The sequence below is a fragment of the Phragmites australis genome, chromosome 14 (genome assembly GCF_958298935.1).
Source record: "Phragmites australis chromosome 14, lpPhrAust1.1, whole genome shotgun sequence".
In the NCBI taxonomy this organism is placed as follows: domain Eukaryota; kingdom Viridiplantae; phylum Streptophyta; class Magnoliopsida; order Poales; family Poaceae; genus Phragmites; species Phragmites australis.
Genome location: NC_084934.1, coordinates 28,815,219 through 28,837,585, shown reverse-complemented (window position 1 = coordinate 28,837,585; position 22,367 = coordinate 28,815,219). Strand labels below are relative to the sequence as shown.

At 45.2% G+C, this 22,367-nt stretch overlaps 2 protein-coding genes across 7 annotated transcripts; one reads left to right on the top strand and one right to left on the bottom strand.

Moving 5' to 3' along the window:
• Positions 1-2,329: 2,329 nt before the first annotated feature.
• Positions 2,330-6,042, top strand: LOC133890860 (serine carboxypeptidase II-3-like). The gene is made up of 6 exons (XM_062331471.1): positions 2,330-3,226; positions 3,356-3,616; positions 3,740-3,858; positions 5,010-5,102; positions 5,190-5,295; positions 5,550-6,042. The coding sequence occupies exons 1-6, from the start codon at positions 2,405-2,407 to the stop codon at positions 5,724-5,726; spliced, it is 1,578 nt and encodes a 525-aa protein (XP_062187455.1). The 5' UTR covers positions 2,330-2,404; the 3' UTR covers positions 5,727-6,042.
• Positions 6,043-6,293: 251 nt separating this feature from the next.
• On the bottom strand, positions 6,294-14,613 carry LOC133890861 (uncharacterized). 6 transcript variants are annotated; one of them, XM_062331474.1, is made up of 8 exons: positions 14,173-14,589; positions 13,202-13,315; positions 13,055-13,123; positions 12,948-12,967; positions 12,814-12,866; positions 12,668-12,698; positions 12,380-12,461; positions 6,294-6,747 (listed from the first exon to the last, which is right to left on the bottom strand). In XM_062331474.1, exons 1-8 carry the CDS (start codon positions 14,408-14,410, stop codon positions 6,551-6,553), a joined length of 804 nt encoding a protein of 267 aa, XP_062187458.1. In that variant the 5' UTR covers positions 14,411-14,589; the 3' UTR covers positions 6,294-6,550. The 6 variants fall into 6 exon arrangements, 5 of the variants coding, with proteins under 5 accessions (XP_062187458.1, XP_062187456.1, XP_062187460.1 ...); XR_009904118.1 differs by adding an exon at positions 11,627-11,713 and having other exon boundaries at positions 6,622-6,747; positions 13,055-13,315; positions 14,173-14,609; XM_062331472.1 differs by having other exon boundaries at positions 13,055-13,315; positions 14,173-14,593.
• Positions 14,614-22,367: the final 7,754 nt, after the last annotated feature.

The window sequence follows — 22,367 nt, the reverse complement described above, 5'->3', positions numbered from 1 at the left end:
TATAAATAGGTATAATTCTATCTCTATAAAAATATTTACGATATCGAACTTGTTACATATGTTTATAACTTCGTTTTTAACAAAGCTATATATAGACGGGTTTAAATAAGATTTGCGTATGTAATATAGCTACATACATACCAGTTCTATAATGCACTTAGACAGATTTTTCTAAAAAACCGTCTATGTGTATTAAGGGTTGCATACGGATTTTAAGGAAACTCGTATATATAAAATGTCACAAATGGATTTGTCTAAAAAACCATCTCTATGACCCTTTCCCTACTAAAAAACTATTTTGCTTCATCGCTGCTAAGGCTGTCAACAAGCCAAGCTCGAGCGAGCATGGCCTGTCAGGCTCGAGCCTGATAAAAGATTGAGCTTGAGCAAGCTTGGCCTGTTAGGCTCGAGCTCGATAAAAGATCGAGCTGAGCTTGAGTGAGCCTATGATAGCGGCCGAGTTTAGGGACAGGCTCAGGCTCGGCTCGAGTCTAAGTTCGAGTAGGCTCAAGTTTGACTCGTCTAAGCTCAATAATGGAATAAACCTCGAGTAGATCTTGTCATCTTAGTTGTTTGTTGTGATCTGATCATCTATATAGGCTTGAGAATGACACCTCCCTTTCGGTCCTTGCAACTTTTACTTAGACCTTGGAGATATATAAGGAAAGTTAAGATCATATAGACTTGATTGTATGATAAATTTAAATAAAAATCACAATACTTATTAACTCGAGTCTTATCGAGTTCCATCTTGTGAGGCTTGCGAGCCTTAGGCTAGGCTCGAGTTTAACTCGTTTTAAGATTGAGCAAACCTTGAACCGAGTGTAGAATGAGTCAAACTCGAGTATCCTGCGAGCTTCGAACTTTTTTGCAGCTTTAATGCGCCCTCATGATATGGCATACAACATAGACATCACATACAAATTCACATAATAACATCAGATGCATATATATCACATAGGCATACACACTACATGCATCATATTTAAATTAATTAACACATCAGAACACATTATTCAGAACATGGTTCATAACCTAATTACACATAGAAATAATATCGAATTAACATAGTTCAGAACATAAACCTATACATAACTTAAATCCCTAATAGATCTTCAAGGATTGAGCTTGAGCTTTAACATCACGCATGTGTTTCATCATAATCTCAGCAAAAGTATTGTCTTCATATATCATCTTGGTGCCATCAGGATCTGACACCATTCTAATTTAGTCATGTGCTAGAATCAAACAAAGTTGCTTCTAAATCTCTTACCCTTGATAAGTAAGAGATGACAGTTCAAATCAATCTTGCAGTTCAAAAAATATCTCTATTATGACGAACATCAATAGAAAATTTTTCATCAGAAATAGAAGATAATAAAACACAATTCGTAGCATAAATTAGGTTCACGATGGCGCCCTTCACAACAACAAAAGAACACATATTGCGTAGAAATCATCTCTAGCTATTTTGTAAGTGATGGATCATAAGAAATCGTCTGTATTATTCTGTTTGCTTTTATAGTTTCTGTGGCAGTGAGTGGTGTGGCCAAAACACCGCTTTTGATCTAGATGATCATGATTTACCGTATTGTTTTATTGATTGGGAGATCATTGTCATCTCAAGTACATAATTGTGACGGAGGCCTGTCCGTAGATAATGTTGAAATCCACAACAATGGCAAAATGCAAGTTTCTTAATTTGTAACATGAGATACAAACAATGAAACAAGTGATGATTTCCGTTTATTGTTCATATATTTAGATCTCTTTTGTTTTAGTGTCTGCCTTTGATTGGAAATCGTCGAGAATTTTCCGATATTAGTTTGAGTCTTCCAGGTTATGTTTATGATGATAACGTTTCTGTCACGCTTGCAATGCTCATCAATCAAATCATAGTCTACCAAGAGGAAATTCATCAGTTCCACTGATAAAACCACTGAACGTTCCTTCAATTCCTAACACAACTAGTAACTTGACAAGTTCTTTTTTTTAAAAAAAAACTAGTAACTTGACAATAGCCATGCTTTTATCAAATTAGCTGGAACACCTGAATACGTTGGGAAAACATTTTTATAAATATAGAATCCAGTGAAAAATAACTATCTTGATCATGGACTAAAACCAAAAACTTAGACTATTTACGCACACGTGAGTATTTTTAGCGGTATTATTTGTAGGCATTTGATAGATTCGCACTCGCGGGTGTGTGAGTGGGGGTGTGTATGTGGAGGGATACCTGCGTGTGTGCGTTATCTTATAATTGCAAAAAAAAAAGTAAGAACAGAGAACTAAATGGAGAGGAACAGACCATCTCCCGCCTATATATACCGGACGGCCTCCACTCCAACGTTCTCGTCCGGCTCCATAACCACCGGTCGATAGAGCAGCACCGGCACGCAGCATGGGGAGTTGCAAGGCCACCACGAGGACCGTGCTCCTGCTCCTGGCAGCATTGCAATGCCTCGCGCTGGCCTCTGGCGCCACGGCGAAGGCGCGGCCGCGGCAGGGCGACTACCTCAACCGCCTGCGCGGGTCGCCGTCCGCGCGCCAGTCGTTGCAGGCCGAGTCGTCGCTGGCCGCCGTGCCGACGACGACGGGCAGAGCGCCGCAGCACGCGGCGTCGTCGCCCAAGGCCCTGACGGTCGTGGGGAGCAAGGAGTCCGACCGCGTGGACCGGCTGCCGGGTCAGCCGGACGGCGTGGACTTCGCGCAGTACGCCGGGTACGTGACGGTGGACGCGGCTGCCGGGCGCGCGCTGTTCTACTACCTCGCCGAGGCCGTCGGCAACGGGTCGGCGTCCAGGCCCCTCCTCCTCTGGCTCAACGGAGGCCCCGGGTGCTCATCGCTGGGGTACGGCGCCATGGAGGAGCTGGGCCCGTTCCGCGTCATGAGCGACGGCAAGACGCTGTACCGCAACCCCTACTCGTGGAACCACGCGGCGAACGTCCTGTTCCTGGAGAGCCCCGCGGGCGTGGGGTTCTCGTACTCCAACACGACGGCGGACTACAACCGGAGCGGCGACAACAAGACGGCGGAGGACGCGCTGGCGTTCCTCCTCAGCTGGATGGAGCGGTTCCCCGAGTACAAGGGCCGCGACTTCTACATCGCCGGCGAGAGTTACGCCGGCCACTACGTGCCGCAGCTCGCCCACGCCATCCTCCGCCACTCCGCCGCCGCCGCCGCCGGCAAGCCCCCCTCCCCCATCAAGTTCAAAGGCATCATGGTACGTACGGCATCGATCATCGCACGTAACAGCAGAGTGTGAAGCGCGGCAAATTAGCCGGACAGTGATACGAACTAACGATCGTTGCTTGTCGTCTCCGGCGGGTGTAATATAATTGATGCGATCAAGATCGGGAACGCAGTGATCAACGACTGGACGGACGACAAGGGCATGTACGACTACTTCTGGACGCACGCGCTCATCTCCGACGAGACGGCGGACGGCATCAACAGGCACTGCAACTTCACCGCCGGCGCTGGGGATTCAAACATGCGCTGCGACGAAGCGACGGGGGAGGCCGACGAGAGCCTCTCCGACATCGACATCTACAACATCTACGCGCCCAACTGCCAGTCCGACGGCCTTGTCTCGCCGCCGATCACCCCCTCGGTGCGTGCGCCGCTGCCATCATCGATGCTCAATCATAGTCGATTAATTGGGCTAGCATGCAGGAGAATCATGCATCTAACTACCAACATGGCTTGGATCCTACTCTACGTGATGTGCCTGCAGATCGAGAACTTTGATCCGTGCACGGATTATTACGTGGAGGCCTACCTCAACGACCCGGCCGTGCAGAAGGCGCTCCACGCGAACGTCACCCGGCTCGACCACTCCTGGTCAGCCTGCAGGTACACCCGCCGTACACTGGCCAAAAATAATCACCTCACGCATTAGGCAGCAAAACACATCTCGTGCCTACAATTAACATGACCTGCTTCATCACACTAGGACTTAATTCACTCCATAATTTACATGAACTGCTTCTACCTTGCATATACATCATAGCTAATGAACGTACCAAAAGATTTAAGATTTGATAGTAGGAGCGCACTCGCCGGTGTAGGCGTGCGTAATGGTGTGTGCACGGGTGCATCGTGCTTGTAATGGAAGAAAACACACTCATCGAAGTGAAATCGATCGAGATCACAACATCTAGGGTCGGCGCATGATTAGGGCCATCGAAATGGCATCTCCACACTGCTGGAGATATTTCTGATGCTTCATCAATCACCTGTCATCACATGTTAACCTGATTCGTGGCTGCACAACCTGGAGGCAATCATTCATACGAAACCATCCGACGTCAATTTCACGTTAGGATTAGGTACGTGCATTCTTCAACTAAACAAAAAAATAAAAAATAAAAAAGAGAGTATGATAATGCGGTATGATATGCGCCTTTCTGAACGGTAGGTGTCGCACAAGAAAGGCAGCAGCGCAAAAAAGGTAGGTGGTTGCTGAAAGCCTTAGAACTTTCAACAACTGCAAAACTTGTTTCAGTGAGTTGGCCAAGCGTGCAGAAATCGCCTCTTGCTCCAGCTTCCTGAAGAGATTGCTTTCCAACAATTTTTTTATAGATAACAAATGAGAAGGCAAGGAATATGCATGGCCACAGTTTGGAGTTTTAGATTTGACTTTATGATGATTCCTACTAAGATCTGACATCACTATCTGCATAGTTTTTCATTCATGCCGTGATGCAATGCACATGACGAATAGTAGCATTTTCCCCATGTTCTTGGGGATTTTAATTCTTTTTAATATATATGGAGCAGTATACTCCACATCTTCCAACGCACCCTGCATGGATCAATTGGCATCTGCATTTTGGAAGTCTATGATGATTGATCCACTTGCTTCCTGCCTATGCTGCAAGAATTGAATGGATTGGGCCCATGTGACTGCAAACGCATTCATCTAGAACATATAAATGTAATTAAATATTATCTTCAAACCGTGGCATATATTTCTTTTTTACAAAGAAGTTAATATTTTTCAGTGATGTCCTGGGAAGCTGGGTCGACAGCGCCACAACTGTCTTGCCTATTATCCAGGAGCTCCTGAAGAACAACATCAGAGTCTGGGTGTACAGGTATGCATACCAGCTTTCAGATGCTTCACTAATGCGACAATCCAACTTGGAATTCAACTGAACTATGATGTCACTGATGCTTTGCAGTGGAGACACTGATGGGAGAGTGCCTGTCACTTCCAGTAGATATTCTGTCAACCAGCTCCAGCTCCCAGTTGCTGCTAAATGGAGGCCATGGTTCAGCAGCAATCAGGTGCTTACAGCCTCACACTCTACTCTTCAGTTCCCTCACCTGTTCACGGCTAAAACAGGCAAACAAAAGCACACAACAATGCAAAACAATCTGTAGCTAACATCAGTGAACAATACTCACTCAATTCCTACGGAAGAATATGTAATTACTCTGTTTCGATGCATTAGAAAATTCTGGACTTCTGATATCACGACTCTAGTTTCTGTTAGAGTTTTGCATTTATAGTGTTTTTTTTTTCAATCTTCTGAACTCAGGGTACTGGAGAGGTGGGTGGATACGTTGTGCAATACAAGGGCAACCTCAGCCTCGTAACCGTGAGAGGAGCAGGCCATGAGGTCCCCAGCTACCAGCCACAGCGAGCGCTTGTGCTTGTTCAGAGTTTCCTCGCTGGCAAAAAGCTCCCTGATTGCAAAAAATGTGAACAGGTTTAGCAAAAGAATCATATCTAAAGTACATATGCTACACCAGCAACATCACAAGTTGTATCCATTTCATTCAGTATGAAAAACGAAAGCAAAGGCAAATGAGGTTAGAAAATAGAAACATACGCACCTCGCAGATCATGTAACTGCAGGTCTGCAAAGACAGTTATATAGTCATATAGAGAAAACTCTGTACGAATGAAGATGAAATATGAAATCTGAAGAGTGATCCCCAGAAAGGTATGCTGCAAAACTGGTGCGTCCATGTATTACAGATATCAATCAGGACAATGAAATTTACGGAATTTATTTGCTGGTACTAAAACGGGAGATATGTAACACTGGTTGCATGAGTTAAGGAGCATTGAAGCATTGCAAAATGGCCAAGTCTTAGAAATATCAATCAGGCATTCGTAAAAGTAATTATTGCAGAAACAGTAAATACCAATGTACAAGAAATGATGAACGGTTTGCATGGATGTACTCCGCAAAAGAGGTAGTATTTCACTTCCAAACAAACAATTATAGTACAGTCCTTGAGAAAAAAAGGTCAATTCCTTTCACATTTCACAGCGGTTGAAAATAAATGTTCAAATAACAAATTTTCTTCCTCGAATGTGCCAAACAATTATGTTGTGCCTTCCCAGACAACACAAAAAGAACCAGTTGTAGCATGATACATTGACTCGCTGAATCTTACAAGATCTGTTAAAATATACATGCATGTAATCGCATGCTTTCTAAATTTGGATGGCCATAATGGTGGCAACATCACGTCATCTGCTCTTGTATGAATCACAACGGTGCACAAACATTGTGAATCAGCCTACAATTTATTCTCCCTCTTGCGTCTCTATGTGGTTTATGGTTGGGGAATTTGTCCCTGTTAATCCTTGCATCTTTTTGCAGACATAGACATAATGGGAGTCAGGATCCTCTGGAATAAACCCATCAGGGAGTCTACTATTCTCGGTCAGTGGAACAGGATCCAATACAGACCTTCTTGTCTTACCCTTGAAACCCGGTCTCGCTGCAATACAATAAAATCCCAATGATGAAGGCAGCATAAAAGTACGGAAAAATTACTCAACAGGGTATTACACAGCTATTTATCTTCATTTTATCATGCTAATATTTTTTCCCTCTTTTCGGATCACTATGTGGAGCAGTCTGGACCATGAAATATTTATTTTTCTTCTGAGATGCTTTTCCTGAGTTCGTAGTCCCCGTTTCAAAAAAAAAAAAAAAAGGAAAAAAGTTTTAAGTTCTCAGGCTCTTCATTAGTGACACAATAAAATAAAAAAATCTTGCACCACAGAAAGTGTTACAGCAGGTCCCACAAGCACCCCAGCCTGGCGCAGGAGTAAGCGCCAGTTCAAGATCACGCCGCTTGTCAGATACTTGGTCATCGAAGTTAGTTAGCTCGGTTGTTAGCTATTGGATTGAGTTTGTTTGGATTTCAGTTAACAAATATAAGCCAGCACTCTATATAAGGAGGCCGATAGTTTGAATAAAGGCAAGCAACAGATTGATCTCCTAATCTATCCCTTCCTCTTCCTCTCGGTGCTCTGCACCAGTTCTCCACCATAGCTCCGGGGAGGTGAGGAGTCATACCTCGCCCTCCCGTCGAGCATCAGGACTACCTGCGCAATCTCCGCCGAACCTGTAAACATAACACCTTGGTATCAGGATCCGCCCGCTGCGCTCAAGGCCACCCTGGACACCATCGTTGCCTAAGCTGGCCAAACTCAACTCCATGGAAGGCACGCTGAGCGACATCTCTCAACAACAAGCCACCCACAACGCCACCATCGCCCACCTCGAGCGCCAACATCGGGAAATAGTTTCGCACCGGGCCGACGACGCGCACGCACCACAACATGATGCCACCCATTCCTATGCCGATGGTCACCACGACGAACGGCCACCGCGATTCCATAAGATGGACTTTCCCAAATATGACGGCAAGGGCGACCCACTTCCGTTCATCAACCGGTGTGAGTTGTTTTTCTGCGCCCAACGAATCGTGGAGGAGGAAAAAGGTCTGGATGGAGTCGTTCAATCTCCAGGACACGACACATCTTTGGTATATGCGAATTGAGTGGGAGGGCACTCCGTCTTGGCACCGTTTCGCCGAGCTGCTGCATCTATGCTACGGGCCGCCCTTGCGCTCTAATCCGCTCAGAGAGTTGGCGGCATGTCGTCGGAACGGATCGGTGTCCGATTACTAGGAGTGTTTCCTAGAATTGCTCGCGCGTGCTGGTCTCCTGAACGAGGCCCAACAGGTGTAGCTCTTCACCATTGGCCTGCAGGAGCCGATGAGCCTCGATGTGCAGATGTAGAAGCCCCAGTCTTTGGAGATGGCAATGAGCTTCGCGAGAGCCTTCGAATGCAGCGAACAAGCGGTGTTGCAGGTGGTGCGCATGCAGCGTCACTATGGACTACTGCCGACGCCACATGCCGCCTCCTCTACATCCACCCAGCCCAAGGGGGACGCGCCCCAATCCTCGGGGGCAGGGGCCGCGGCACCACGCACGATGATGGTGGGGGTCGCAAGATCTATCGTCTGAACCTGCGGCGCACCGCATGGGCCTCCAGTTCCAGCTCCACAGCAATCTCCATGTCATGGTCGCCAATGACGAACGCATGCCGTGTGCCGGCGTGCCACCTTCTCCATCGCCAAGGAACAATTCATTACGGACTTCTTCGTCCTTCCGCTAGGCGGCTACGACGTTGTCCTTGGCACACAATGGTTGGCGACCCTTGGACCAATCCTTTGGGATTTCAGCAGGTTGACGATGTCCTTCTGGTACCAGGACCACCGCGTCACTTGGCAAGGTGTGGTGGGGCTAGCGAGTCCGCAACTGCAAGTATGTGTCGGTCGGGACTTGCTCGCCCTCCTGGCCGAGTTCTCCAATGTGTTAGCCGAGCCGCGTTCTCGGGATCATTGAATCCATCTGCTTTTGAGAACGGCACCGATTACTGTGCGTCCGTACTGGTACCCCACGCGACACAAGGATGAGCTAGAGCGCTAGTGCCGCGCAATGGAAGAACAAGGCCTCATCCGTCGCAACTCGTCGTTGTTCTCCTCGCCGGTCCTGTTGGTAAAGAAGGCCGACGTCACATGGCACTTTTGCATGGACTATCACGCCCTCAACGACCGCACCGTCAAAGACAAATTCCCCATTCCAGTCGTCGATGAACTGCTAGACGAGCTCCATGGCGCCACCCTCTTCACCAAGCTTGACTTGAGGTCCGGCTACCATCAGGTGCGCATGCATCTAGACGATGTGGCGAAGACCGCGTTCCGCACCCATGACAATTTGTACGAGTTCTTGGTCATGCCCTTCTGATTGGCCAACGCGCCAGCAACCTTCAAAGCGTTGATGAACGATGTCCTGCGCCCGTTCCTCCGCCGCTTCATCCTCGTCTTCTTCGACGACATCCTCATCTACAACTCATCGTGGGCGGCCCACCTTCAGTACCTGCGCGCCATCCTCAAGGTCTTGCGCGCTCACCAGTTCTTCATCAAGCGATCTAAATGTTCATTCGAGGAGGCGACAGTGGCGTACCTCAGACACATGGTCTCGGCAGCTGACGTCGCCATGGACACCACCAAGGTCAAGGCGGTGGTGGACTGGTCCACACCACGCTCCGCCCGGGCATTGTGCGACTTCCTCAGCTTGGCGGGTTACTACCGGAAGTTCATCTGCGGCTTCCGTATAGTCGCAACACCATTGACGAAGCTGCCGCAGAAGGAAAGCATCGCTTGGAGCGCGGAGGCGGATGCGGCATTTTGGGCACTGAAGAGTGCGTTCACCATAGCGCTGATCCTCTGCCTTCCCAACTTTGAGCTGTTGTTCACCGTCAAATGCGATGCCTCTGGAACGGGATTCAACATAGTACTCCACCAAGGCTCAGGGCCCATGGCGTTCTTCAGTCGGTCGATCACACCCCGTCACCAAGCACTGGCAGCCTACGAGCGCGAACTGATCGGCCTCATGCAGGCTGTGCGCCATTGGCGCCCTCACCTCTGGGGACAACAATTCATGCCGAAGACGGATCACTACAGTTTGAAATTCTTGCTCGACTAGGGCCTCACCACCATCCCTTAGCACCATTGGGTAAGCGAACTGTTGGGCTTCGATTTTGCAGTGGAATACAAGCCGGGCCGGTTGCACATCGTCACGTATGTGTTGTTGCGTATGTGAACCTAGGATTATCTCATGCGCTATCGGGCCCCAGCTACAACATGCTTGGTGCCTTCTGGACGGCGATGGCTAGGGACCCGACCCTGACAGCACTGCGTGACCAGATTGAGGCAGGCTCCCTCGCATTCCAGTACCGCTTGTACGTGCTGCCAACATCGCCGCTCGTGGCGGTCCACAACGACAACCATGAGGGGATTTAGAAGACTCTGCACTGGTTCCGCAGCGACTTCCATACTCCAAACGCGCGAACGGTGGTACAGAACTTCGTGCGGGTGTGCACGACGTGCCAGCGCTACAAGACCGAACACCTTCATGCAGTGGGCCTTCTTCCTCTGCCAATACCGGGCGGATGTCGCGCTTGACTTCATTGAAGGGCTACCACAAGTGGGCGGCAAGTTCGTGATCGTCATGGTTGTGGATCGCTTTTCCAAATACACCCACTTCATTCAATTGGCGCACCGGTACACCGCCGAATTCGTCGCCAGGGTGTTCTTCGCGGAGATTGTGCGTCTGCATAGTGTGCCGGTCTCCATCGTCTCTGACTAGGACCCGGTGTTCACCTCCGCGTTATGGCAGGCTTTGTTCCACGCCATGAGCTCCAAGCTCCACATGAGCTCGGCATTTCACCCTCAGTCGGACAAGCAGTCGGAGGCCGTCAACAAGGTGATCGCCGTGTCTCTGCTGCATGACAGGGGATCGGCCGTGGAACTGGGTCCGCTGGCTGCCGTGGGCGGAATACACCTCCTACCATTCGACGCTCTAGGACACGCCGTTCCGCGTGGTCTACAGCCACGACCCGCCATCGCTCCACTCGTATGAGGCCGGCAATACTTGTGTTGTCGCCGTGGCACGCACTATGGAAGAGCACGACGAATTCTTAGCCGATGTCCGCCTCCGCTTGGAGCAAGCACGACAGCTAGCCAAGCGCCACTACGACCGCTGTCACCGTGACATCTCTTTTGTGACGGGCGAGTGGGTCTGGCTACGCCTGCGCCATCGATCGCCAGCGGGAATCCCTGATGTGTCCACCAACAAGCTTCATCCCAGGTTCTACGGATCGTATCAGATCACGGAGGTAGTCAATCCGGTGGCCATCCGCCTCGCACTGCCACTGGGCACCAGTATCCATGATGTCTTCCACATTGGCCTCCTCAAGAAATTCGTTGGCTCGCCGCCAGCAGCACCGCTTGCTTTGCCGCCGCTCCACCATTGTGATGTCATTCTAGTGCCGGATCGCACTCTCAAGATGCGTTTTTGCCGAGGTGTGCGCCAGCTCCTCATCTAGTGGGTCGGCTAGCCAGCATCGGCAACTTCTTGGGAGGATTTGGAGCAGTTCCAACAGTGCTACCCGCAATTTCAGCTCGAGGATGAGCTGTTGGTCCGGGGGGGGGGGGGATGTTATGTGTGGCCATGCATACAGCAGGCCCACAAGCACCCCAGCCCGGCGCAGGAGTAGGCGTCAATTCAAGATCACGCTGCTTGCTAGATAGTTAGTCATCGAAGTTAGTTAGCTCGGTTGTTAGCCATTGGATTGAGTTTGTTTGGATTTCAGTTAGCAATTGTAAGCCGGTACTCTATATAAGGAGGCCGATAGATTGAACAAGCAAACAGATTGTTCTCCTAATCTATCCCTCTCTCTTCCTTTCGGTGCTTTGCACCAGTTCTCCACCATAGCTCCAGGGAGGCAAGGAGTCATACCTCGCCCTCCCGTCGAGCATCAATACTACCTGCACAATCTCTGCCGAACCTCCAGCCATAACAGAAAGTAACTATTTGCAAGTTACCCTGTGATATGAACAATAAAAGTTGGTGAGCAAATCAAAATGCAATCTACAAATTAAGGCTGTCAATACCACAACACAGTTTGAAAAGGCTTCCCATATTAGGACTGTAATAGCATCTCTTTTCTATTTTTCTTCGCTTAAATCGAAATTCACTGACTTAACTACAGAAGAGTCACTGGCTACTTTAACTCTGCCTAACAGAAGCAAGTCTGGAGCAGAAAAAAGATGACTTTCTCCGTGAAGAAAAATACATGGGGAATAGAGGTGTATGGCAGATACAAGAGTATAATTAACCCCAATCTGCTACTTGGGTCTGAAGCACCTTACTAAATAAATTAAGAAAACTTGGAAGTACAGTACTGACCTTTGATAAGTAGAAGTCTTACAACATTCTAGAATTAAATTAATTGAATTACTCATGTTATAACTTGAATCTATCTAACGGGACAAACAATATTCATGAGCAAGCTAACACAAACAAAAAAAAAACTCCGTTTTTATTAGAGTTGCATGATGTAGGAAAAGAAAAATTGGAGACTTCTCCTAAGCAGTGTACCAGAATATTAAGGAAAGGGAAAATTGGGAAGATATACAACATTTACTGTCAGTCAGACAGCATTTCTGCAAAGCAAAGGGTTTAAAACTCAAAATTAAATTTTATACATACGTAGAATGTATAGTACAATTTTCCAATTGCATCCTGGCTGATTCAAATGAGGAATTCGCACTGATGGGCCACCATATGTTATCTAGCAGTTCAGACATTAAAGTTGATCAGAATAATCTATATCCAGGAACAGTTAAGATTGGGCTGTGTATGTGACTAAGGCCCACAGGCCCATGAATATAAGTATGCATATGTATACTAAGAAGAGGAATAGAGAATAATCTATAATTCAGTCCCAAAATCGTCCTCAACAACTATACTCAGAATGAATGCATTCAAAGTGCTTACCAAAATGAAGACTCCTCCTGGTCTAAGAAGCCTACAATCAAAAGTACAACTGATTAGTCCGCAGGAATGTTGAAATTTACAAGGTATCTCAGTGCAGATGAGACTGCAGAGTGATACTTCAGAGGGGCAGAAAGACACTAAAAAACCTGTCCACTTCCAGAACCATCTGAGCTGCACTGAGAGGAGCATCCACACCACATTATGAAAGCAGCAAGACTGCAATGTTGAATTGAGTCCAGAACTAAGCAAAAGGACACAGTGACATATGTTACCTACTTACCATCAATGAGTCCAGAGTACCTAAGAATTGAAGAAAATGAAATAAGAGATATCACACATGTGGGTTAATAATTGCCAGAAATCGAAAACCACGGTAGGAATTCATACCTTTATCAATGGCACAATCAAATGAATCATCAGAAAACATACTCATATCTCTAACATCCATGCGCAAGTCTGCAAGCCATAAGGGTATCAATTGATGGTAGATTGCATCTTCGAGCAACAAGGGAAATGATAAGCAATAAAGGATACATTGCATCTGTGGAACGTTGAAATATTTCTTTCTCATCATCTCAATTACAACCGAAGAAATGTCAATGTTCACTATCTCCACATAGCCATCACTGACCATATCCTCTGACATAACTACAGACAGCAGTGCAGGAAAAGAACATTGGAATTAATCAATTAGCACAGAGAGTGTAATTAAGGAAAAGACGAAACTGCACCCAGGTTTATGATTAGCTGGAGCTTAAGCTTGGCGAGCACAAAACAAACTCATTACTGCAGAACTAGCCTGACCAGAATTGATTGAGATATTCAATTAAACAGTTAAATGTTGGATCCAGAAGCGTGATTCTGTACTCAACATGAGAAAAATCGGAGAAATACTGCTCCTGCCTTATAGGCGCAATAGCAAGAGCTTACCATTTCATAGTTCACAGATGTCCTAGTTGTACAGAAGCTCACAGCAACAAGATTCCGTTCAGAGTAAACAGTGGATATAGGGCAGTGATCTATGCCAAGACGTGGACTAACTGAGAGAATGACTTGCTAAAAAAGAACTGGTGAGAATATGCCCTTGTCTGGTTGTCATGATAATATATTGGTATATAAGCAAATATACGAAAGAAGTGGAGCTAAATCACCATATAGTTGCAGAGGCTGGGATTTCATTCCAAAATCACCACCTAGCCATGGACCTTTTCCACAAACCATTGCGTGGCTATACCATAAGAGCGAATCATGCGCAGATTTGAACAAAAGAAGAAGAAAAAAGAAGAAGAAGATCACCATCCATTCCCAGTTCCCATGCTATCATGCGCAGATTTGAACAAAAGAAGAAGAAGAAAAAAGAAATGAGCTTTCTACTTTTGGGAAGAAAGGGATACGGAAGCAACGCAACGTTAACTCCACTTCTTCGTGCAGTACTGTTAAGCAAGTGCAATTTTTGTAAAGAGCAATTAATCGCAACTGATAGGAGAAAGCAAAGCTTTGCGTACGAGCGGAGCCGCAGCCGATCATGAGGAGACGCGACGCCGGCGGCGCGAAGCGGCGGACGAAGGGACGGAGCGCGTCGTAGCGCTGGTACCAGTCGTACGGCGCGCCGCCCTCCTCCGCGTACCGCGCGTCCCAGTACTCCGCCGCCCCGTAGCTGAACGTCCTGTCGCCGTCGCCCCCAGCCTCCGCCCCGTCGTCAGGCGGCGGCGACGACATCGCCGCGGACGCGTTCGCGAGCATTGGGGGAGCCGGCCGAAGCTAGGAGGGGAGGGGGAGTGAATCGCAAGGGGGGTGGATGGGGAAGGAGGGAGGGAAGGTAGCAGTTGGGGGTGGGAGGAGCATCGGCATCGGTGCGGGACTCGCGCCCGCCCCGAGCTTGGGACCAGCCACCACCGCACGTCGCCGTCGTCGCCTGGCCAGTTGCTCTTCCTTTTTCTATTATTATTTTTTCCAACTTTTCTTTGGAGGCTACGGCCCGTTTTCCGTTTTGTTTTTTTATGGATTTTCCGTTTTGGTTTTTTTATGGATTTTCCGTTTTGGTTGGTACTGTGATTTTGTGGCTCAGTTTTTTGTTCCTAAGTGATCAAGAATCTGCCATCGGCGGTTATTCCCGTCTATTAGGAAGAGATATATTTTTAATAAATAAGACAAAATATTAAATTAAATTAATAAAAAATGATCGATTTTTATTATATCAAACTCTACTGTCTCATTCACTCTCTAATCGTTTTGTCCCATGTTTCTTTCACTTTTGTTCGGCTTCACATGATCTTTTTTTCCAAGCATTTTAACGGATTATTTATTATCATGTGTCAAATTTAGCACGTGGGTCGTATGGATGGGTGTCACTATCAGCTCCCTTCTGTTTGCTGAAAATTCACATTCGTTCGGAAGGCAGGAATTTTGAGACTTTTTTAGTAGGAGTCTTTCATTTCAAACGGACTCAAAACAAATTTAAAGAAAACAGTGAGTGTGTTAAGTTTTTAGTGTAGTGACCAGGGTTAAATTTCTTCCTAATCAATTTTATTTAGACAATGGTTTCTTCCTGTATCCAAGACTAAAATTTGGTTGAATCTGAAACAAACCACCGCCCATTAAACCATAGGGTGGTGTTTGGATTTAGGCAAATGAAGGGTGGAAATGTGAAATGATTGTTGCGATAAGTTTTTTCTAATGTTTGGATGATGAGTTTGAGAAAAGAGTACAGTCTAGAATAAAGATATTATATATTTATTCCCTACCATTCATATCCTGAGGTGATCGACGATTTGGTTATGGTGGGAGCTTGCTTTAGCGATGGTTGTGACCACGCCGGTCCTCTTAAGGGGCTAGTTGTTTGGCTGGGTCTCTGCTCTGTTGGTGCTACACCTTTCTACCCACGGGCGACATCTGCTGCTGCGTCGAGGTGTCTGACAAGCTTGGCAACAATGATATGAGGTTGCCATTGGTGGGGCATAGGGTCATCTGCATATAGACCGAGGTCTGCTACAAAAAGTCGGGGCTGCTTGGGTGCAACATGCGATGAGTTTAGCAACGATGACTCGTTGGCGGACTCCACGTGTGTAGTTTTGCCGGGGTGTTAGGGTGTTTGGCTTTTGTTGTCGAGATTTCCCTCATAAACTGAGTTAACTCTGTTCTTCTATAATAACATCAGCATCTTCGGTGCCGTCCTTTAAAAAAAATATCCTAGGGTGGATTATGGTGGAGGGTTTGGGTTATAACATGCAAAGTTATGAAAATACCCTTATACAAAATGAACTCCTAATCGTACAAAAATATACTTCAGTTATTTTTTGTTCATTTCCCAAACTCAATCTAGTGCAGCCAAACATGGAATGGAAAAAAGATTTTTATTTTCTAACCCAAAACCCACATGATCGTATCTCGAGATCACATCCCTTTCCCGTTTCAACCTACATCCAAACGGCACCTAACGGTTAACGATGTTATTCGTCGCCTCCCAACGAAGGAGCTGATGCTCTGAAGCACGTGCTGGGCCAGAAGAAGATAACAACATCATCACGACCACACAGCGAGATCTCTGGGGCCAAGCAGTGGCGGACAACTCCCCGAGCTCAAGCGGTGACGCCGGTGAGCTTCCACTAACGAGTAGTGCTGCCTAAAGGATTAGGAGATCGTTTTCCTTAGCCAAATTCTCACTGACTTTGGCTCTGCCCGGGCTCCCAAATCTGGGTGGCTCTGCCACTGGGGAACCCCGGGGATCTTCGTAAGGTATGGCCTGCCCAGCGCACAGCTCGTCTGTCACACGACCTGATCATCCAAACTGGTCCTTCCCTCATCTTCCATTGGACCACACTCTCACTGCACCTCAAGCAACAGCCAGCCAGCCAGAGACAGCGCGGAAGCTATGCAGCCTATGGGAGATAACCGACCCGACATCAACATGGAGGAGGACGACGATGCCGAACCGAGTTCATGGCCCATCGGCTGTGAACAACCACATTTCATTTCTCTCTGTTCAGAACCAACTCTTTCAGCAGTGCAAGTAGATAACACATCCTTAATCACTGGAATATTTGTAATCCCTGGAGATTATTTGGGCACGGGAGGAGAACCGGTTTTTGAGATTATTCACCACTCCATCTCCCGTTCATCCTCATTCTTTGGAAATCTGCGTTCGCCTCAAGGAGGAGTACTGATTGAGCTGCAGTCCTTGCAATAATTTTGTTTCAGAACAACTGCTTGTAAGTTGGAAGCTCGCTCCATCACGGCCCCGACAAATACTATCTGTCCTTCTGTTGCATTGAAACCAATGAGTTCGAGCTCTTTCAATGCCAAATGCTCAAACTCAAGACACTTCCCATGGCGCATTAGTTCTTTCAGCATATAATCGTTTCCTTTCCTCATCATCGCATCGATGGCCATATACCTACATACATGAAGCATGTCTTTATGAAGTGAAAATGATTATATGAACTAAGCCTTTCTTTTCACTAGTCATAACTCTTTATTTGCAGGGAACTAATAGCTTTGAGCACAACACAGTATGTGCATGCATGTCTTTATGTCTTACCTTTTGTACGAAGGGGAAAGAAGCAATGCGTGTAGAACTTGGGATGTTTTCAGGACCTTGCATTATTTATTATCCACCTTGGAATCGTGTTTAGTTCTCCCATAGAGTTGGTTGGGCCACCACCAATTCTTACATCATCGCTCTTAAGCGGTGACATTTTTTAGATGTTTAGGAAGTGTCCACCGATTAGTACCTCCAATCTGTTTTGCTTCTCATTTAGGACACGAAAATGGTCTCCTTTACCCACACTTTGGCCATTGTATATTCCAAATATATATTAACAGAAATAGCATTATGGATGATAAATCTATTGATATCATTCTCATGTGATAAATCTAAATATTTTGACATATAGTAGTGGTCAAAGTTTAAGTTTTTAATGCATGCATTCTAAGACATCTATCTTGGACCGGAGCTAATGGTAAATAGTAAATAGTAAATTTCTAGTTGGTTAAGATAAATTAATCACTAGGTCGATCGTAAAATTTTGGAGAGGCATACATATCCCTGCCTCAGGTGATTTGTTGTACCTTGCGGCAAATATGACCCAAGGAGGTAAGAAAGCAACTACTACCTAATACCATCTTCAACCATATTCCCTCTATTTCATTCCTTTTCTGATTATTTTCCCCATTTCCATTTCCTTTATTTTCTCTCATCTCCAACAGCTTCCCTTCAAGGGGAATTGCGAAGGGAAAGGAAAGAGAATCCCGTCCTGAAGGGAATGACATTGGAAATCCCTTCGTGACGGGAACCGTGAAGGGAAACCATTGGAGCGTTGAAGAAAATGAAAATCCCTTCACGACAGAATTTTTGTCCCCGAATGGAAGCCCTTGGAGATGGCCCATATACACGACAAGGGAAGAGAGCTATTGCTCAACAGGCCAAACAATCATATCCCATTGTCAACCCTCTAAACTTTGGTGGTGGTTTAAACCAACTAAAGTACTTAACATCTTTGCCACTCCTAAAAGATCACCCTAAATGGAGAGAAGGATTGAATGAAACCCATCAATTCTATTCATGTGTTATTCCACCACACGAATAAGTCAGCAATACTCCCATAAATGACTATTCAAACCGTAGAGGTCATTAGAGTATTTTCTTTATGATAAAAGAACTTTTCTGAATTAAAGGTTAAAGAAACAAGAAAAAGTATCTCAACCTCAAGTATCTAGAGTGATGGTGCAGCTTCAAGAAGGGTTGTTGTCCACAAAAGACCGAATCCAACAAAGGTATCATATAGACACAATTTCCTCAAATTGCTGAAAGCTGAGGAAAGTTGATATCTTTTCGGTTGTAACCAAATCTGGAGAGATGAGAAAGAAAGAAACAAGAATAATAAGTGTTCTGTGAGTAATTGACCATGTTACTAAATGAACTATTTATAACAAAATCAATCACTTCTATGAGCATCATGCAATGCAATCAAAACTATATCAAGTAAGCCCTCCGGAAGGTAAGATACTCATAAAACCGATGTGAGAATAACCTCTCACCGCTTTGCTCTAGAGTTCATACTTTGCATAGGCATAAAAGCAGAGCTGATAATTACACTTGTAGAGACAGTAACAATGATGGCAAAAGAACACGTATTACCTTTTGTCCAAGGAAATCCAATGATAAAGTGTTTATGCATGTTGTACCGCATAGAAGCTCGCTTAACTAGAATTGTTCCTGATTAGGTGACATGTTATAATATATTTCTACTTCCTTGAGGCATGGGACATATCCCCCAAAGTCAAGGGTAAACATTGAGATAACCAAAAGCCACGTATGAGTTGCTCTAGCTGTTGGAAGGAAAGGATTGCACCGCACAAGCCAAATGGCTGGCGTACCTTTTGATATATAGCTAGTCAAAAGCTAGATTAGGAAAGATCACGGCCGCGGTCGCCGTGGGTGCTGCGGGCGCGAGGCGGCTGGGGTTGTGGAGTCCGGGGGCGGCACCGAGGGCCACATGAGCGTGGATGGCGACGGCGTGGCCGAGGACGACGCGGGGGACCATGCAGGAGGGCATGGTTGCTCGACGTCAGGGACCGACGGAGAAGCCGTTGGAGCAAGCCGTTGATATCGTTCTCATGTGATAAATCTAAATATTTTGATGTATAGTAGTGGTCAAAGTTTTAGAAGTTTTTAATGCATGCATTCTAAGACATCTATCTTGGACCGGAGCTAGTGGAAATAGTAAATAGTAAGTTTCTAGTAGGTTAAGATAAATTAATCACTAGGTCGATCACAAAATTTTGGAGAGGCATATATATCCCTGCCTCAGGTGGTTTGTTGTACCTTGCGGCAAATATGACCGAACGAGGTACGAAAGCAACTGCTACCTAAGATAACATATACACGATAAGGGAAGAGAGCTATTTCTCAACAGGCCAAACAATCACATCCCATTGTCAACCCTCTAAACTTTGGTGGTGGTTTAAACCAATTAAAGTACTTAACATCTTTGCCACTCCTAAAAGATCACCCTAAATGGAGAGAAGGATTGAATGAAACCCAATTCTATTCGGTGTGCTCTTCCACCACACGAATAAGTCAGCAATACTCCCGTAAATGACTATTCAAACCGTAGAGGTCATTAGAGTATTTTCTTTATGATAAAAGGACTTTTCTGAATTAAAGGTTAAATAAACAAGAAAAAGTACCTCAACCTCAAGTATCTAGAGTGATGGTGCAGCTTCAAGAAGGGTTGTTGTCCACAAAAGACCAAATCCAACAAAGGTATCATATAGACACAATTTCCTCAAATTGCTGAAAGCTGAGGAAAGTTGATATCTTTTCGGTTGTAACCGAATCTGGAGAGATGAGAGAGAAAGAAACGAGAATAATAAGTGTTCTGTGAGTAATTGACCATGTTACTAAATGAATTATTGATAACAAAATCAATCACTTCTATGAGTATCATGCAATGCAATCAAAACTATATCAAGCAAGCCCTTCAAAAGGTAAGATACTCATAAAACCGATGTGAGAATAACCTCTCACCGCTTTGCTCTAGAGTTCATACTTTGCATAGGCATAAAAGCAGAGCTGATAATAACACTTGTAGAGACAGTAACAATGATGGCAAAAGAACACGTATTACCTTTTGTCCAAGGAAATCCAATGATAAAGTGTTTATGCAAGTTGTACCACATAGAAGCTCGCTTAACTAGAATTATTCCTGATGAGGTGGCATGTCATAATAGATTTCTACTTCCTTGAGGCATGGGACATATCCCCCCAAAGTCAAGGGTAAACATTGAGATAACCAAAAGCCACATATGAGTTGCTCCAGCGTTGGAAGGAAAGGATTGCACCACACAAGCCAAATGGCTGGCATACCTTTTCATATATAGCTAGTCAAATGCCTAGTGTACCTTTTCGTGATATACATGTAAAGGAATAATCGTCTCTAATACTAGCTTTGGAAGGCAAAATAACTCAACTGGTCCAAAAGAACAATGGCCAAATTCTAGAACATTGAGTTTTGAGTTTGGCACATCTATCTTGAATATTGAATCGAAGCCAGTATCACGCTGGTAGAGATATAGATAACACACTTCCATGCATATATTTGCAATGAGATTATGTAACTCTGATTCAACAAACGTTGCATTGTAAAGGAGGAGCCTTGTGGGGCAACATGATATATTTGGATAGTTACTAAAGAAACTATTCACTCCATTTGCTTGTTTTACCATTTGTTCATCGCTAACATCACCAGGGATCCTCTCAACCCCACTTGTGAGCTCTATATCTTTGACCATTCCATTTTTAGTAGCTTTATTGACGAGATGAACAGTTGTTGGTTAAGAAAAATGAGATGAGTCTTCTGATATACTTTCTGTGGGTAGGAGCCAGCATGCACCTAACTGCTTCGGTTAGATATGACATTGCTTTATCAATGTGACCATCGCCATCCAATTAGGGTTTATCAATTCGTTGAATACCGGTCAGTATTCACGAATTTCGGTCAATTCGCCGCGGTTCGATAACCGAAACCGGTGGGAAATTCGGTAGACTTCAATAAAATTCAAATTTTTGGCAAAATTTGTCTGAATTTTACCAGTTTTTGTTGGTTTTTGAGCGATATTTGCGTAAACCGACGAAACCGCTGGGAGCCCGGTTTTCGATCCAAGTTCGGTTTTTGAAACCCTGCATCCAATGTGGGGTCGGTACACGGTTCACGAAGAAAGACCTTGATATCTATGCTGAGTTGAGTGAGCAACCAAGGGAGGTGTCACCATTGTGTAGATAGGATACTAGCCCTCACTGCTGTCGTTAAGTTGACCTTTCCCAAGATCAAGAGTAAAACATCATCGAATTAACTTGCTTATCATGCCTTCCTCCGTTTGCTGCAAGATAACAAACAATTGAATTGTTTAGTCTGAAATTAATGTGTAAATGCTATTAAGCAACCAAAAAAACATTACAGCAATAGCATATAGTTTAACAGGATGATTCTATCCAAGTATCCCATTGGTGAGTGCACATGTTTTATACTGCATTTTTCTATGACACATCTATTCTGGTTACAGATATAACAAGTTTTTTGGTTTATTACTAACTATAGTGCAACTGTTGTTAAAACGCTGCAGCTAAACAAATTACGCTGGACAACTATTCTCTCATCTAAAGCTGAATACAAAACTAATTAAACAACTTTTAAACTTAAACGCTTTCCAGCCTTATTCATAAATCGTTCCTGCTTAAAATGATTTCTTCTGTACTACAAGCAAGAGCCTCTAAAAAAGTAGTGCGGTAATAGAATGCACATAATATGACAAACTGAAGTATGGAATCCATCATACGTAACAAGTGCTCCAAAATATATTCAGATATCAAGCAAGCGTAGACAGTCTTTTGTTTTGCGTTGAGTCTAGTCCTTTTGTTGTCTAGTCCTTAGCGGCGCCTTCAGTGGCTTAAATATCAGGGTAAATACCCATGGGCAAAATTAGGGCCTAATGCCCATGGTTGTACTATAAACTTTCTATCTCCTTAATTAAACGGTATAGCTCCTGCCAATTTCCTTAAAAAGAATATGCTACAAGCAGTGGTGGAGCCAGAGCACCCACTATACGAGAATTCTGGATGTGCCTGTGACACTAATATGTACTGCTATTTATGATTTTTCCCTCAACAAAGAGCTAATATATACCAGCATCTGGGATTTTT

What these genes read in the sequence shown, in the direction of transcription:
- LOC133890860 (XM_062331471.1), top strand. Translation starts at nt 2,405, where the DNA reads ATGGGGAGTTGCAAGGCCACCACGAGGACCGTGCTCCTGCTCCTGGCA. An exon ending in TCAAGTTCAAAGGCATCATG is followed by an intron (nt 3,227 to 3,355) that starts GTACGTACGGCA and finishes GATGCGATCAAG; the next exon opens with ATCGGGAACGCAGTGATCAA. An exon ending in ATCAGAGTCTGGGTGTACAG is followed by an intron (nt 5,103 to 5,189) that starts GTATGCATACCA and finishes GATGCTTTGCAG; the next exon opens with TGGAGACACTGATGGGAGAG.
- LOC133890861 (XM_062331472.1), bottom strand. Translation starts at nt 14,410, where the DNA reads ATGCTCGCGAACGCGTCCGCGGCGATGTCGTCGCCGCCGCCTGACGAC. An exon ending in CAGGAGGAGTCTTCATTTTG is followed by an intron (nt 12,462 to 12,667) that starts GTAAGCACTTTG and finishes CTGAACTGCTAG; the next exon opens with ATAACATATGGTGGCCCATC. An exon ending in AATTGTACTATACATTCTAC is followed by an intron (nt 6,748 to 12,379) that starts GTATGTATAAAA and finishes ATTGTATTGCAG; the next exon opens with CGAGACCGGGTTTCAAGGGT.